Source organism: Haliaeetus leucocephalus, unplaced genomic scaffold, assembly GCF_000737465.1.
Source record: "Haliaeetus leucocephalus isolate CR32 unplaced genomic scaffold, Haliaeetus_leucocephalus-4.0 Scaffold195, whole genome shotgun sequence".
NCBI classification, from domain to species: Eukaryota; Metazoa; Chordata; class Aves; order Accipitriformes; family Accipitridae; genus Haliaeetus; species Haliaeetus leucocephalus.
The window spans coordinates 8,150,482-8,167,017 of record NW_010972631.1 but is presented as its reverse complement, the minus strand read 5'-3'; the positions used below and the strand labels follow the sequence as shown (position 1 = coordinate 8,167,017).

Below are 16,536 nucleotides of genomic sequence, written 5' to 3'. Positions count from 1 at the left end.
AGTTTTTCTGTGGATCCTCCTGATGAAAGTCACTGAATTCTATCATGGTGGGATTTGGAAAACTCTCTATCTTCCTGACCTGTGTTTAAAATAATCTGACAATTTATTTATTCATTATATAATCACAGAAATAACTCGCATATTCTATTAACACAATATCATTTTGATGTTTACTGAGCCAAATTCTCCTTTCTTCAGTGTTGATTGAGTTCCTTCCTTACTTTAATGCATTTACCACCTGAGTTACTAAGAGGGAGATTTGTTCAGGTATGTCTAGTAATGATATTTGCTTTAATGAAGTGACTAATCTTGATATTTTTACATCAGCTAAGAGAGTGAATAATTAAAATTAAAATAAATCATAGGTTCTAAATATTTTTTCCTGTTTATTATTTCATTTTTTTAGCTGGCAATGTAGATACGGGCATATCTGTGTAGACTTACTTATGTTTAAGATTTCAGTATACCATGTTAAGAATTGGGGCTTTTTATCAGCTGCCAGTTCTTCAAGGCATCCATTTGCCATTTGAAATAAAACATTTTCCATCTGACAGGAAGTGTTCAAAAATGTTCAGCTGAATGCATTGGACTCTATTCACTGGGTCAGCACTTGAGTAACTGATTCTTACAGAAATTTCTTGGGACTGTGCAAGCTCAGGTGTGCCTTTGAAGAATGCATGGGTCCAAACTTTCTCATTGATCGCTGTAGAAAATTGCAAAATTTGATCTGTAGCAACAGGATTTACAATGAGTTGAGAGTCTCTAAACTGAAACTTGAAGAGCCTGGTGGGGAAACTCCTTCTGGACCTGACCAAGCACAAATTTGTCTATTTTGACTGTAATGGATACATTTGTTTGGCAATTCTAAGTGGAGTTCATCTGTTCATGATTCCTATGCGAAGTGGAGACATGTAAGTTGGGTGGGGGGTGTTGTTTGCACATGCAACCTGAATTCTTAAATGGGGGTTAGACTTTAGGCACACAGGGGCAAAGAAAATTTCAGTCATCAGCCACGAATGTGTGACAGCCTAGACAGCATATGAAAATGTGTTTTGCAGTGAGAGCTGGAAAAGGTTGCCAGTCCCGCCATCTACTGAGTTGCTTGACAATCTTAGGCACAGATTCACAAATGTGCCTGGAGACCAAGTTCAGATACGCATTTCTACCCTCCTTTCCAACCTTCCTTACTTATCCCATTGCTAAATCTTCTAAGACTTTGAACTGCTGCCTTAATTTGCACTGAATGAATAGTACAATATCTTCTCCATCTAACAGTCTCCTCTGTTAAAACTAAGTTGCATGCAAGTTCCTTGTTGTGCTGCAGGGTCTTTACCCCTTCCCTCCTCCTGCCCCCCAACACCATGAACCTCACCAGAGTGCAGTGCAGCTCATCTGGTCCAGATTTCCCACACGTTCTCTTGCAAGGTGTGCGTGTGGGAGGGAGCAACCAAGATCCCTATTTCCCCATAATGTAGGCTGATGCTGCAGCTCAGGTGCACTCTTAGACCATTTTGCATAACATCTATTGGCTTCAATAGATTAGTCTAGGATTAAGATATTCCTTCGCAACAGAAGTAAAACTATCAAAACTGAGTTTACAACACGCGATGCAAAAGAAAATGTTTCCCTTTAAAGCCCTTTACCACTTACTAGCCAGTCTTATGCACCGTGGCGCTTATATATGATAAATCAGCTTTGTCTTTATTAAAGGTATATTCTTACAATTGTTAATTTATTCTTATTCTTGAAATATTCAGAAGAGAAGGAAGTTATTTTGCCACCTTAATATCTCAAGATTTTCACAAAGATTATTACTCATTTTCTAAAAACCAGACATGTAACTGCAAAATGTAGAAGCACAAAAGTTCACTTGATCACCACCATAAGCTAAAAAAGGAATGATGAAAATATTTTGGCTAATTTAACTAACAGTGGAAATCCTTAAAACTATAATTTCAAATGTTTTACCAATTTTTAAGGCAAATGCAGTATTAGCATTTAGCAACAACAGAGAAAACTACTTTCCTAGAGGTTTCAGCAGCTGCAAAGAATCACTGCTTGTCAATGAAAGTAAACACTCCTACATCAAAAATAATGACACTTTGATGACTTCAAGACTATTTTAAGAAAAGTATTTTTCCCTTGTTATATCACATGTGTCTTATCTTTCTGTACAATTGTACTGTTCTCATTTATTATTATTATCTTGCAGTGATATATATAATTTTTTTAAAATCAGCTCATAGAACTGATCATAAAAGGTGTTTATATCAACACCTGAAAGTAACTTTAATTTGAAGCTCAGCTTTAATAGAATTGATTTTTGACAGGGTTTTGTGGTATGCCCACATCTATTTACCTGAAGAAAATGTTATTTTAAATCTCTTAGCCTCTCCTCATGTGAGAAATGCTGCAGTCTCTTAATTATCTTTGTGCTCCTGAGCTGGACTCACACCCATAACTCCATGTCTCTCTCGTACTGAGGAGCCCAGTACTCTAGCTGTGGCCTCATTAATGCTAAGTATATAGGAAGGGTCAGTAAAGGATCACTAAAGGATTTAATAAAAACCAGACATGTTTTGATGTCTTTTTAACCAAAACTTCAGTAACTTTCTTAATTGAAGAGAAAAAAGCTAATACGCAGTTGGCAATATCCCCAGTAACTTTCTTAATTAAAAAGAAAAAAAAAAGCTGATATACAGTTGGCAATATCCCAAAGGGTATTTTTAATGAGCTGTATTGCTTATACTATGGGTAACTGTTCAGAACAATTTATTTTTCTATCATATATAATCTGTATAAATGGTTGCATTGTACTTACTTTCCTCCTGTAGCAGCAGGGTGACATCAACAGAACACCTTGTCATTGTCTGTATTGTCTTTAAAAAAAAAACAACCAACATTCTGGTATCAATCATTTGCTAGAACCATTTTCATCATTTATCCAGCTTCCATTTCATGTCACGCCTGACAGTTTCCCATGAGCAACTGAGAAACTTCTGCATAAACTACCATAAGCTTGATTGCTGCTATCATGCTGGTCCATGCAAACAATTTCTCTGCTCACTCTGGAGAGTACAGAGCCTTTGTATTTTGAGGATATGAGGAAATGTTACTGTTGCTGTCACTGTCATGGTCACTATGGAAGTATGGATGCAGTTTGACCAACTTGACAATACTTGACTTAATACTTAGGATAAGTGTGAATTACTATTGCTCCATCTGTTCTGTAAGCTTTGTGTGAACACAATGCACAAGTTTCAGATATTGTTCCCTGGATAGCTTGGCTATGAAGAATATATAGGATAAAATCATCTTTCTGTACCAGATTTTTAAGTGTACAGGATAATCCTAGGTGTATTTTTTGGGGGGGGGGCAGACTAGAGATAATCACTCTAGAAATATATTTTAAACTGAAATGTATATTTATTTTTTTTATATTTAAATTGTAGGTATTTCAGTACAGTTGCCTAAAGCTTGGAAAGAAGTTTTGGATTTCTTTGATTTTAGTGTTAAGTAAATATAAACTAATATTCCTTCTGATAGAGGTGACAGGATTTTATCTAAAACAAACTTGTTTGGAAAATGAAATATCTTTTAGCACATACAGCTTAGATTTAGCTATCCTGGGAAACGGAACACAACCAGCTTTTGTCATGTGTAGTCTTTTTTCTTCCTCTGACAAAGCCCCTGACATTTTCTGCAGCAACCTTAGTACATGAGATGAGAGAATCTCCATTGAAGTCCTGGAGTCCCTTTTTTACTTCAAAATTTGCACCCAGTCTTTGTCCTGAGATCAGGGTGACCCTCATGTTTCTAATTTTATTACACAACTCTGAAACGCTTTCTTGGCAGGTAAGGTACTCCAGCATCAGAGTACCTAAAAAGCTGTGAAACATTGGAGTCCTCCTTTGTTAAAAGGTTAATAAACCTCAGTAGATACTTTCATGCATGCCATCAACTTTTACAGGCCCATTTTGCAGTCAGTACTCAGTGCAGCTTCGCTATTAAAAATGCTCTTTAAGTGGCAATCATTTGCTGGTTTTGTAGCTTCTAGTGAGCTCTCTTTAGTAGCTACAAGTGAGCTCTCCCAAAAGTTTTTTCTCCGTGTTTTCCTGGTTTTCAAGTAATAGCTCCCACCCTCCCCAAACCTGAGCAATATCACATTTTAAATATGAAATTACATTCATTATTTTTATTTGACATGACTAACCCAGTGTTGTTTGAGGACAGTGCACATGTGCACTCAACATTATTGTGCCTGATGTTTGTTTCTCAGCTACATGATATGTTCTTATTACGAGTGCTTTTCTTTGGGCCCAGTCCTACCCTCTAATCTAAAATCTATCAATACTCACAGTGCTGCTTGGTTCCCTGATTTATTAACCTCATCCCACCCCTCTGCTTCAAGAAATGGAAGAAACAAAACCTGTTTCCCATGTTCTCACACCAGCTGCTATACTACGAAGTAGAAGACACGGAAGTTGGACAAAATGATAGCAGAACTTGCAAAAGTCTTTCTGCATATGTTTTCTAGCTGACGGTAACCAGAAAGTCTGTAGTAAAACTGTCTAATCATCTTTTCGTCAACATTGTCTCCTTCCTATCTGCCTTCCCTATCGTATTTGTAGTGGTAAATATATTAAAGACAGGAACTTATTGAAGCCAATCTTTTTTTATTTACTGAAGTTGCTGGAAAGCTGGTATAAGGCTGAAAGCTACTGTAGGATACTACAGCACATAGGTGCTCTACTGTTATCTTGGATAACTTCTGCTAGTTTGTTCGGTACTGTATAAAAGGTGGACACATGTCTAGAGGCTGTGATATTATAAGCTGTATAATCAAGGAAAGCAGTCTTAGAGTTCCTTGGATGATAAAATGCATCATCTAGTAAGTCCCAGTTCTCACTTTTGTGTTACTGAGATGAATCTGTTCTATAGTGGAAGATATTATTTTAGGATTATTTATCACTGTTTTAACAAAGCGTTGTCCTTCAGGTCTAATAATGAGATAATGCATTCAAATAAGTTACATGTCCATTAGAATACGTTGGTAAACTGATGCACAGTTTGGGAAAAAAGCATGAATGCTTCCTTGATGTTTGTGATCAGGGTTCAGACTTGCAGCTAAACAGATTATCAAGTGTCATTGAATACATGACCAAGACTAACACAGACTGTGTACGGGCTACACTTTTAAGAGGGCTATAACAATTTGATAGAAGATCAGAGGAGAACTACAAGAATTATACAAATTATACAAAAGATGAAAAATACCCAAACTTGAAACTCTATCACGAGATCCTTAAAAAGTGCAACTTATTTAATTTATCCAATTGATGACTGAGTGACTAAATCATAGTCTTTTCCTGCGTGGAAAGAAGATTTCTGATACAAGCTGTTTTTTTAGCTGAACAAAATAACACATTACAGGAACTTAATGCTAGACAAATTCAGAGAAGCAGAAAAATTGTTATTTTGGAATCTAAACAATAATTTGTGAAGTCATTAAGGGATGACCCTTTCCGTCATTAAGGGATTTTTCTGTCAAGGGCTTCTTGTAATCTAATTTAAATGTCTAGAATTGAGCAATTGAAGCCTGAACAAATCTCCTTAGGGCCTTTTGGAAAGGTAACAGGCACCTTTTGAAAGCTGTTCATCTTATTGAGCTTCACTGTCTGTTTTAGGATGGGATTCAAAGTGTATAACAAGGCAAACAGTGTGCTACATGGAAAAAGGCACGGGAATATCAACACTTTAAATGTGCTAACAATCTGCTGACTTTTTTTTTTTTTTTAAATCCTATGTGAAAATGAACTATGAGGAACCTTGCAGCTTATTCATAGTATTCAGAAAAAATGTTCCGCAGGGTATGCAACACCCAATATTCTATGCAATATACTCTAAATGGTCATAATTTTTGAAGGTAGGTGGCTTTGGCCAAGTTCAGTAGGAGATCATCTTTGTATTTAACTGAAACAAGAGTCAGAAGGATGCTTTATATATGAGCAGTCCTGGATGAGTCTGTGCTGTTGTACACTAGCATGCCATTTGTTAGATGAGGTGAACCTACATTGCTTGGATTCCTCTCAAATACTTGCTACTGTATGACAATTTTGAAATACAATTTACTCTGGGTACTCTTCCCCAAGTCAGAAACCTATTTCAGTCCTCTTGTCTACATCTTCCAGTACATAATGAAAATCATTTCAGTTTCTCTGTGTCTGTACATGTAGACATTTAAAGGTAATGCTAGTAATTTATCCGGGCTGCATGATACGTCGAGATGTACAACAGCTGAATGGCGACTTGAAAGCTGTGTAAGCGTTTAGATGTGTGTTCCTGGAAGGACTAACCATCTGAATTCTTTCCAAACCCAGACTTTTATTCTCTAATTTCCTTTTGTTGCCCTCTTGCCAGTAGGTTATAGATCTAGTACTAGAGAAAGCAAATCTACAACGCTAACTGTGCCAGAACAGCAAAGAACAACACATCATCGTTCACGATCTGTATCTCCTCACCGTGGCGACGATCAGGGCAGGACCCGTTCACGTTTACCAAATGTGCCATTACAGAGGTAGGCATTGCAAGTTCCTGAAACACTGGGTGATTTCAAGTTTCTGGAATCTGTCATTATTAACTTTTCTCTTGTTCAGCAATTTTTAACAATTTTAAAACTTGTTTTGTATCTGAATTTAGTAGTGCGGTATTTGAACTTGCTGTATGCTTTTATTAATCATTCAAGAGCGCTCATGGGCTGAATTGTAACTTTGTAATGCGTACCACTTCTTACTGATATTTTCTTTGTGATTCATCATCTGCGTACCATAACTAAAACGTAGGTTTGGAAATGTTTTTTCAGTCAGATTCTGAATCTTGTATGGAGCCACTTAAGTATATTTGTAGGATAATAAATAGTGGCATGTACAAATTGTGTAATAACTATGAATTAAACTAATTTTGAAGTAACAGCAAGCTGAAATTACCAATTGTGTTTATAATGTGACATTTTTAATGGAAGAAGTAAAAAATACAGAATCAGATAGTGATTTATAAACCTCTATTTTCTGCATTTACTGCTTTTAATAGACAACCTATTAAAAGGAGAATCCTTTTTGAGCTTTTTATTTGCATGCTTTATGCTTTTTTTGAATAGTGTCATACAGACTGTTTAAGCACAAAAGTTGACCCACTTGATTTTGCTTGTTTTATTGTGCAGGGCAATAAGCTTCTCTTGCAACCTCTCATGAAACCTTAAAAATCAGCCAGTTTTTACCAGTTTTCCTTTCCTACATTTTTTAGGAAGCTTTATTCTTGAATTACTGCAAGAGCTTGAAGTGTTGTACTAGCAACATTATTGCCCACTAGGCATGGTAGTTTACTGAAAATCTACCCTTCTTAGCTGAGTTTTGTGTACAAAATTCTGTGCTACAGTACTGTCCTTATCAATCGTTTGGTGTCTCTTTTTTGGAGTTTCATCAGGGGTCATTTAATACCAGACATCTGTGATGTTTTAAATTGATGGTATATTCTGGAAAACCAGCTTCTCCTCCCAGTTGACAATCCTGATGATCTTGCTTCTTCCTTTCCATCCTCCGTGCCACATATACTGTTCTTGTGTGTTGAAATTTTGTGTGCTGCTTAAGTCCCTGCACTCATCCCCCTGTTACCTGAGTTTTTACAGATGAAGCTATTTCACTACCCACCAAATAACTTGCTGTTGCATTTCTCGGTAATGCATTCTTAACAGATAGAAGAGTATGGCTGTACATAAACCAGACTGTGGCACTGACTCTTTTTTTTTTTATAGTAGAGAGAATGAGAGCTCCTCATTCTGCTTTTGCAAACAATTACATGTGCTCTTGTTGACTCTTTCTATCTACAAGCACGATGCACAAATGAAATATTTAATAGTCAATCCCACCCGTCCTTTCATTTTATACTTTGAAAAACTAATGCATCTTGTTCCAATGGCAGTTACTAAACTAAAGGAAGAATCTGCCCTTCAGATAGTAGTTTCTTTTCTTGTTCTTTTCCATGTGAAGAGAGCTTTAAATTACTGTCATGGGGGTCAGAGTTTACCTGCATTTATACAGAATCATACCCCTTTTGTGTAACACTTAAAGATTTTTATCAATCTGCTGTAAATTCCCATATCCTATCCCAGATTTTCTTAAAGAATACTTGGAGATACCTGCAAAAAGTTGACAGCCCCAGATCAACCCTTTAGAAATCTGGTTGTGAATCTACAAATGCATAAAACTTCATTTCATGTGAAGTGTTATCAGTTCTTCTGTTATCTCAGCTATTCTTTAAGTACAGGCTTTGAAAATGCCATTACTGAATCCAGCAGTATACACAGAAACAGGCATGTACTTCTAAATATGGTAGAAATGGATGCTTTCTATGCTCAGAGGTGTTTTGGTTTTTTTTAATCTTAGGAGTTGATATTTTTCTAGAAGTCGTATATTAACAATTTAATGATTAAAAACTTCCTTCAGGCAACTTGTACTGTAATCCATTAAGCTGTATTATTTATGAGAAAACAAGATTATCATACATATTTCTGCCTTTCAGGAGTTTAGATGAAATTCATCAAATGAGAAGATCACGTTCTCCAACTAGACACCATGATGCCTCCAGAACTCCAGTTGATTACAGATCCAGAGACATGGATAGTCAGTATTTGTCTGATCAAGAAAGGTACATTGTCAGCCTGAACTTGGAAAAAATTTTAGAAATGTCTTTGCCAGTTTGCCTAATTTTCAAGGGTGCAGTAGAGACATGACTGATAGTAATGGGAAAGGGAGAGAAATCACCCTAACTGACAAATCTAGTGTCATGGTTAAATTATCTATACCTCTTCTTTGGTAAAACTGTGCACTGGGTTGACAGTAATAGCAAGTATCTAGACTAATGGTTCTTGGGTGTTTGTCCTAGAGTATTCTGCTGTTTGTTTCATGAATGAAGCCCAGAGATTTTTGCTAGAAAACCATAAATCTGGACATATGCCCTAGCTCTTCTTGTAACTCAGAATTTATCTGTTTTGGTAGCCAGCAAGATACCAGGTATGCGTTCCTACTAGTTGGGAGTTGCATATGCTATGATTTGCGTTCCGGTGCTTATAGATTTTGGACATCTATATATGAAGTCTCACAGCATCTTATGTGACATTCTGGTGAACTTGGTACAGTACCCAAGCATAGCAAGGATAGTTGCAGTGCTTGTAATTAGCAAAAATCTCCAAACTTAGATGCGTGACATGTACACATGTCTCCCTGGAATACATGCAGTGGCTACACTCCTCAGAGAATGCTTGGTCTCTCTTAGTAGGCATTGTTTTCAGGTATCTAGGAATATATTCTAATATAATGGAAGAAAATGAGAATTTCTGTTTAGTTTATAGCTAAAAAAAGTTTAAAAAGGTATTTCAGTTCAGTATTTGGGAAACATAATGGTGGCAGTCACATAGATTATCAATTTTTGTGGGTTGTTTGTTTACTTCAAAAAAAATCATATAGCTAAACTGTAATGGCAAACGTTTACCATTCATATAAGATCAACTATCCTAGTAATGCCTTTGGATATTTTTTTTTTGCAGTAAGTTACTATATTTTATGACTAAAGACAACAAAACTTTTCCAAATGATCCAGTAAATTCAATAGAGAACATACACTTCATAGTGATGTGAAAACGTGTAAAGAATAAATCATAAAAATCTCTGGAACTCTTTGTCCAGTTTTGAAGCAACATAGAAATTGAATAACAGATGGCTTTTGCAGTTAAATTAGTTCAGTTTTGTGTATGATCTTGCCTGGTTTGCTTTTTGAATGTGATAACATACATACAGGAATTAATGAGTTATTCAGAACATTTTCAAATTCAACTTTATAGGCAAGAAGTATGTACAGAATTTTCTAAGTTGGATTGTTGTACTGAATTTCCTTTCAGAGGTGAATTGAAATGCTTCTTAAATGTAGTAGTCAGATTTATAGTTTAGGTAATTTAAATAATTTTCACTTGTTGCAAATGTTTCATGTTATTATTTATTGTAAGTAGTGATATATTAAAAAGATTCCTGAGGGTATTTATTGGATAGATTTCTTATTCAGCAGATCTGAAGAGGTAGACACATTAAAAAGTAGCTTTTGTTAGTAGAAAAAAATATAAACAGTTAACTGTCTAGAAATTTTTCTTCCAGTAAAGCCTCAAACCATGATATAAATGATTATATATGCATGGAGGGCAGGGCTTGCATTGAGGCTTTCTTGGACATGAGACCAGAGCCACAGCAGCAGTGGGCTGGTGGATTTGTTCAGAGGCGTAAGATGCAGTTTTCAGCTCTTTTCAATGTTCAGAAAACGCTTTTCAGAAGTTTAAAGATCAGACATGATGGATGTACGTGGCTTATTTGCAGGATTTAAAGATGAGTCCATGTACTTACTCTCCTTGAGTAATAATCTTGTCTGCAGTGGTCTCCTTTCTCCTGTTCTCATCTTTTCCCCAGATTTCTTCAGTTGTGGAGACTGTTTAACCCTCGCAGGTTTCACTGTCTTTCATTACATAAGAGCAGCATCATAGGGAAGATCAAAACCAGCTTTTGTTGAGGAAGATTCTCTATTGCATCCAAGGATTTAAAAACCCAATCTTTATTCAGTGTTATGTATTAGTATCAATAGTAGTATAAGTATTATGTGTTGTTCATTTACTGAACCCCTCATCTAAACAAGTACATTCATGTAGATACCTAACAAAAACCTGGTTTGAAAGGTGAGTAATTACCTGATAGTTACATGGCAGAAATTACAGTTGCTGATCACTTTTGATCATTTTCTCAATGATCTGTTATTGGTCCCAAATTAATAGTGAATATTCTGAATAGATTTTTGTAAAAGTAGTTACTATAGTCTCTTACTAAAGCAACTGGTATGATAAATTTCCAGTGGAAGTGATTTGTCCACTTTACCTTTTTTTTATTTATATTTATATACATATATACACGTGTGTGTGTGTATACATATATACATCTGTTAGGAAAAGCTTTTTATTAGGAAATCTAGCTAAGCAGTATATTTTGCTCTGCATTTAGGATCATCGTCCAATTTTCAAGGGCGTGGCCCTCTTCATTTTTTTTTTTAGTGTTTCTTTTATTCCTAAATAAAATTTTTAATGTGAGTACTAAAATACTCACATTAGATGACACTTGTTTTAGAACAACAATCTTTATTTTAAATGTCTCCAAACCAGACTTAATTTATTATAGAATTGTGAGTATCTTCTTATATTATCAGTAATCTACTGTGATGGATTCTTTTACTTTGTTTTTTTAACTTGAAGATTTCATGGTGCATTTGCTATTTTATATCCCTTTTCTGGATGAATTTTATATTACTGTTTGCCATGGGCCAATTACAATAGATAATCTTTGGCTTAGCAAACGTAGAGTAAATATTAATGAAGTACCCTGTGATCTAAAATGGACTTTGCAACTACTTCGCAACTCTTAAGAAAATGGTAACTGTTTTCCTGAAGTGCATTTTTATTTGTAATTTGGAAAGGTGCATGTAAATTCTGTCAGTCCTCTGAGCTTATGAATGGAAATTTTACTTAAAAAACAAACAAACAACAGTTCAATTTTAATACATTTTGTTGCATCAAATCAGGCTAGTGGTTCCAGATGCAAAGCTAAATCTCACATGTGACTCGCAAGCTGTTATTTCAAGCTGCCCAGTTTAGAATTTTAGATACATATTACCTATATTGCATCAATTAAATGAGTCATTTTATAATGGCATGAAGCAAAAAGCACATTGAACAACTGCTGCTTTATCTATTTTATAATCTTTTCTCTCTTTGTCGCCATAGTACTTCATATTATTCCCTGCTTCTTTTAAAATAGCATGTTTCCATGAAGTTTACCTTTAATTTCATATTTACAATAATTAGGATGTTTGGAGCTCAGTCTTTCTGATTCTGTTGAATTGCATAAAACTACAAGATTAATTCAAGGGATATTTCATATCATAGTCATATTTACCATAGGCATAAATATGTATTAATTTTACCATCTTGCTGGCTGTAGCATGTGTTTGGTTACAGTAAATAAAAAATAGAATAGATGGCTGATTTTCTCAATTGGAAACAGCAAGAAACAAAAAAAGTCTGATGGCTGATTAGCAATTTTTTTGTTTCTTTAGGATTGCATTACAAAATACTGTCAATAGCTCTAAGTCAGATTTTATATTTGGCCAAATGTAATAATTCCAGTGAACATATATTTTTGTTTTTCCTAAAAGGGTGACTGGTTACTCTTCTCATAAACCGATCTGCAGTAAATTAGTAGTAAACCCTCCCTGTTTTTTCATCTATGATTTTGTGGCTTAGGAAGAAAAAAAAAACCCACAAAACAAACAACAAGCATAATTCTTTTTTTTTCTAAAGTGCTTCTTTAATTAGTTCACAGGAAAGGAGGTTATTAGAGAAATGTAGCTGTCTTATGGATACCTTTTGTCATGAAGAGCTCTGAAACAGTACTTCTGAATTTTAAAAGGAGAAATCCCACAAAAATAGGTGCCACGCTAAAAGGAATTTGTTGAACATGTAGTTATCCCAGGCATTTTTTGGCTCATATTTGAGAAGTGCAGTCTGGGTTTGAACATTATCAGACTATCTGGGTGGAAGCTTCTTGTTTCTTTTTATGTTTTCATTTGCATATCATTGGCATAACCCATGTCATCTAATGCTTCATAATTATATCTGTTTCACTCACCACCCATCCTGTCTGTGCAGTGAGCTTCTTATGCTGCCCAGAGCAAAGCGAGGAAGAAGTGCAGAGTGCCTACATACCATCAGGTAACTACAGGAATTTGGTAATCATGAACACATCTGGTTAGTTGTCTATACTTTGTGTGCCCAACTTTTTTCCATAGTGGTGTTAGTCCCAGTAAGTAAAGAACTTCCCAGTACATTGTGATCCAGGTGTCAGTTTTTCTTTTTTGTTTGTTTTAATTCAGATTGAGATGTGTATATATGTTTGTGAACTTCAGGATTAAAGCAGTTGAAGAAATTCTGATTTTGCAGTTATATTTTGTGATAGATTTTCTGTCTAGTCACAGAAGTCCTGATCTCCCAATGCACGACAGTGTTATTATAATTTCAAACATTCCTTTTTAGTTGTTTTTGTGTTTTCTTTTATTTGCATTTTTATGTTTATATTACAGCCACGCAGAAGCCAACAATCTTTACTTGTTGTGACACTTAATCTCATGCTGATTTTGGTCACTTGTAGGGGAAAGAACAGTGATTAACGAGGGCTCACTGGGAACTCCAGATTTGAGGAGTCTCGTATTACTTGGGTTTGCATCTACAAATTGTGCTATAAATTAGATCCAGGCATAAACTTTGTAGTTTGGGCTCATCTTCAATCTTTATTAATCTCTCGTTCCAAAGCGTGGAGCTCCCTGTCTCAACTCTTCCGAATGTTGTGAAACTAAATGGGACTGAAATATCTTTATCTAACAAACCTAATTCTGCCCCTCCCCGCCTTTTTTTTCCACCGCATCTGTTAACTTTGTTAAAAATACATGTCAGATTTTGTAGAAAATCTTCCATTTAGAATCAGTAAAAATGTAGGTTGAAGTTGAAGTAGTTAACCAGTCAACTACTTCAACCAAGTAGTTAACCATTTTTCTGTTCGGGATCTGGGCGTTGCTAAGAGTTTTACGTCAGTGCTATATGTTTGAAACCATCAAACTTTTAAACCCATGTTGTCTAATGTACTTACTCATTTACTTGGTGTAGGATTTTCCCATACAGAGTAGTTTGGTTTTTTTAATATGCCTTGGGTTGCTTTAATTCTCTTCATCGAATTTGAAACAGCATCGAAGATGCTGTGATAGGGTCCTATTATAAGGCACAGTAGTATAAAGGTAAAATAATAAATATGAAAACTTTCAAAAAAAATCTGTGCATCAGAGAAGCTGTTAAATGAAAAATTAAGTTTTTATTATCAGTAGAAAGAGTTTCATTCTCATACTTTATCTAAAAAAGCCTTTTCCTCACCATTTTAGGTTTTAAAAGTTAAAAATTTATTTCACTCCCTGTTATTTTATGTCCTTTTATTGTCATGCAATAGCAATTTTTCCTCCCTCCTTCCTATGGCCTTTCTCTTTTTGCTGTATCTTCTATAGCTTCACCCCCCTCCTTGTCCCGAGCTCTGTGCGTTTTCCTTTCCCTCTTAAAGATTATCATTTTCATTAGAATTCTTCAATGAAAATGCTTAAATTCTCACTTAATTCACAAAGTAAATATTGTATTATGAACTTTTGATGCACTTTGCCCAGCCACTGTAGATGTCCAATAGTTTTACAAATCTACTAACCAGTCAGGCCAGCTAACCAGCTAAAAATTGTGCACGGGCAGCAATGGAGTTAAGCAAGCGCTACACTGAATTCAGAGAGTACAGCCTTGTCTTGCCTTTTTCCTTATTCTAATTATTGCTGTTACTTTTTTATGATCAAGAAAAGTAACAAATTCACCCCTTTAAAGTAACAGTAATGGTATACTATAGAACAGAATGGTACTTTTAATAATGTATTGAAGGTGAATATAAGGGCAATAGAAGACAATAGATTGATTTTTAAATTTAACTCTGAGGCTTATACAGCTTAATCCAAGTTTGAATAATACCCAGAAAATTGCCAATATCCATCCTTGACTGAATAGTCTCAAAGAGTGTTTCAACAAAAATTTGTTCTGTGCATTGGTTGCCATATTTTGTCCTTTCTCATTTGTAGTGGCCTGACATTTATTAATGTTAGAAACATTATAAAGCTTTATCCTTGTTTTCTAGAGAGCTTGCTGAATAATTGAGACAGCTTCAGCTTAAACTGGGAAAGAAATGTTAAGGGTTTAATGTTAAATGAAAGAAATACTAATGTGAGATAGTCCAAGCTACAAAGTTAAGATATATGGTTAGTTTAATACACCAGTTTAGAACGATACTAGTCCTAGTTGTCCATCCTGTCCGTCTGCATGCAATTATTGACTAACAGCAGAAATGCTGGAAGGACATGTGTACCTATGCCGTAGACCATGGCTTGTCACATTCTATGTCTTAGGTCACGCCCACTTTGATTGCTAATATCTGCTAATATGCCAGGATTGATCTGATGGACAACCATTCCTTTATTCCAACTTTGCAACGTCACAGTGACCTCTGCTAGAGATGTCAGCAGTGATGACCGCTAAACCTGTACAAGAAGGGTCAAAGCTCCTCTGTTAAATCCCTCAGGGTTTTACAAACACTGGGGTTTCCAGGCAGAGAGTTGTTTCATCTGTCTGTGACACAGCTGGGTTTGTAATGTTGATCTGCTGTGCCTAGGTCCAAGCCTCAACAGGAATCAAAATGTTCAAAACCCTCAAGGCTGCTGGTCCTTCTGCTAATAGCACTGCAGCTGTGTCCTGGTAGGGTATGTGGAAAATTGTTAGAACTTGGTTATTAACCCTTAACCATTAAATGGCCATGATTCCCACTCAGAGGCCCGTCTGCCTTTAAATTTCTCCCTTATTCATTGGGTAGAGCTGGATAACAAAGTAAACATTTCCTGTTCTAAAATCTCATGTACTGTAAATGGTATTAGACAGTTGTCACGTAACATCTCAGAGTGCTGCTGTGCTGGCTGATACAGTAGATCTCCTAGGTTTTTTAATTAGCTTATTAATAATAGCATTTACTTACTGTTAAACATTGAAGCTAATAAACTACTTCCAAAAGACTTCCATATTCAAAAATGCCGGATGCTAATACATCTGTAATTAAGTTTGTGATACTATATTTCACTGTTTCAGCAAGCTTTTCATGCTTAGCTACTGAAGATGTTAAACTCTCTGTAGGCTTAAGTAAGGCATCACTAAGAGGAATAAAGACCAAGTTTCATATCAACCTAATCCTTTACAACAGCTTGTATATTTTAATTAAAAACCTCTATAAATGGAATTTAGATTACTTTAATTACAAGGAAAAAAACCTGAGCTGACTAGTACTGTCACGAGTTCATAGACTGCATTAACAAAAGTGTAAATACAAAAATTTGTCCCCCAGATAGCTGTCACAGTAGTTGAGAAAAACATATATTGAGGAACCTACTCATATGGCTATTAAATGTAGTAGAGTGTTATGCATTTATTTTACATTTTGGTCAGTCTTGGCTTACCTTTGCCTGTCTTTTTATTTCTGGCATGTTTTTGTTTGTTCTGTTTTCTTTTCTGTTCCACCACATTCAAGAAGTTCTGTTAGGCACTATAAAACATTACCACCCAAGATGCCTTTACTAGAAAATGGTACTCATTGGAGCCTATACAGGTAAGAAGTGTTTAGAGTCCCCTTTAAGTAATTAGTTCCTTTCTAAAAAAATAAATAGTCTTGCTTTGTTAAATAAAAGAAACAATAAAAATGTTTCATACACTTTTTATAACTGAGAGATAAGGGATATAATCCTAAAATAACTTCATATAACTGTTTAAATTAACCCCCA

The 16,536-nt window shown here is 35.4% G+C and overlaps 1 protein-coding gene across 3 annotated transcripts in view; it reads left to right on the top strand.

The window, feature by feature from the left end:
* RIMS1 (regulating synaptic membrane exocytosis 1) overlaps positions 1–16,536 on the top strand; it is a 336,006-nt gene that overhangs the window by 205,859 nt on the left and 113,611 nt on the right. For 2 of the 3 annotated variants that reach the window (XM_010565783.1, XM_010565782.1), the window contains 3 exons: positions 6,421–6,577; positions 8,578–8,703; positions 12,791–12,853. In XM_010565783.1, the coding sequence (XP_010564085.1) occupies positions 6,421–6,577; positions 8,578–8,703; positions 12,791–12,853 (346 nt within the window). Of the gene's footprint in view, positions 1–6,420; positions 6,578–8,577; positions 8,704–12,790; positions 12,854–16,286; positions 16,365–16,536 lie in introns of all 3 variants that reach the window. The other variant, XM_010565784.1, reaches the window with a different exon arrangement.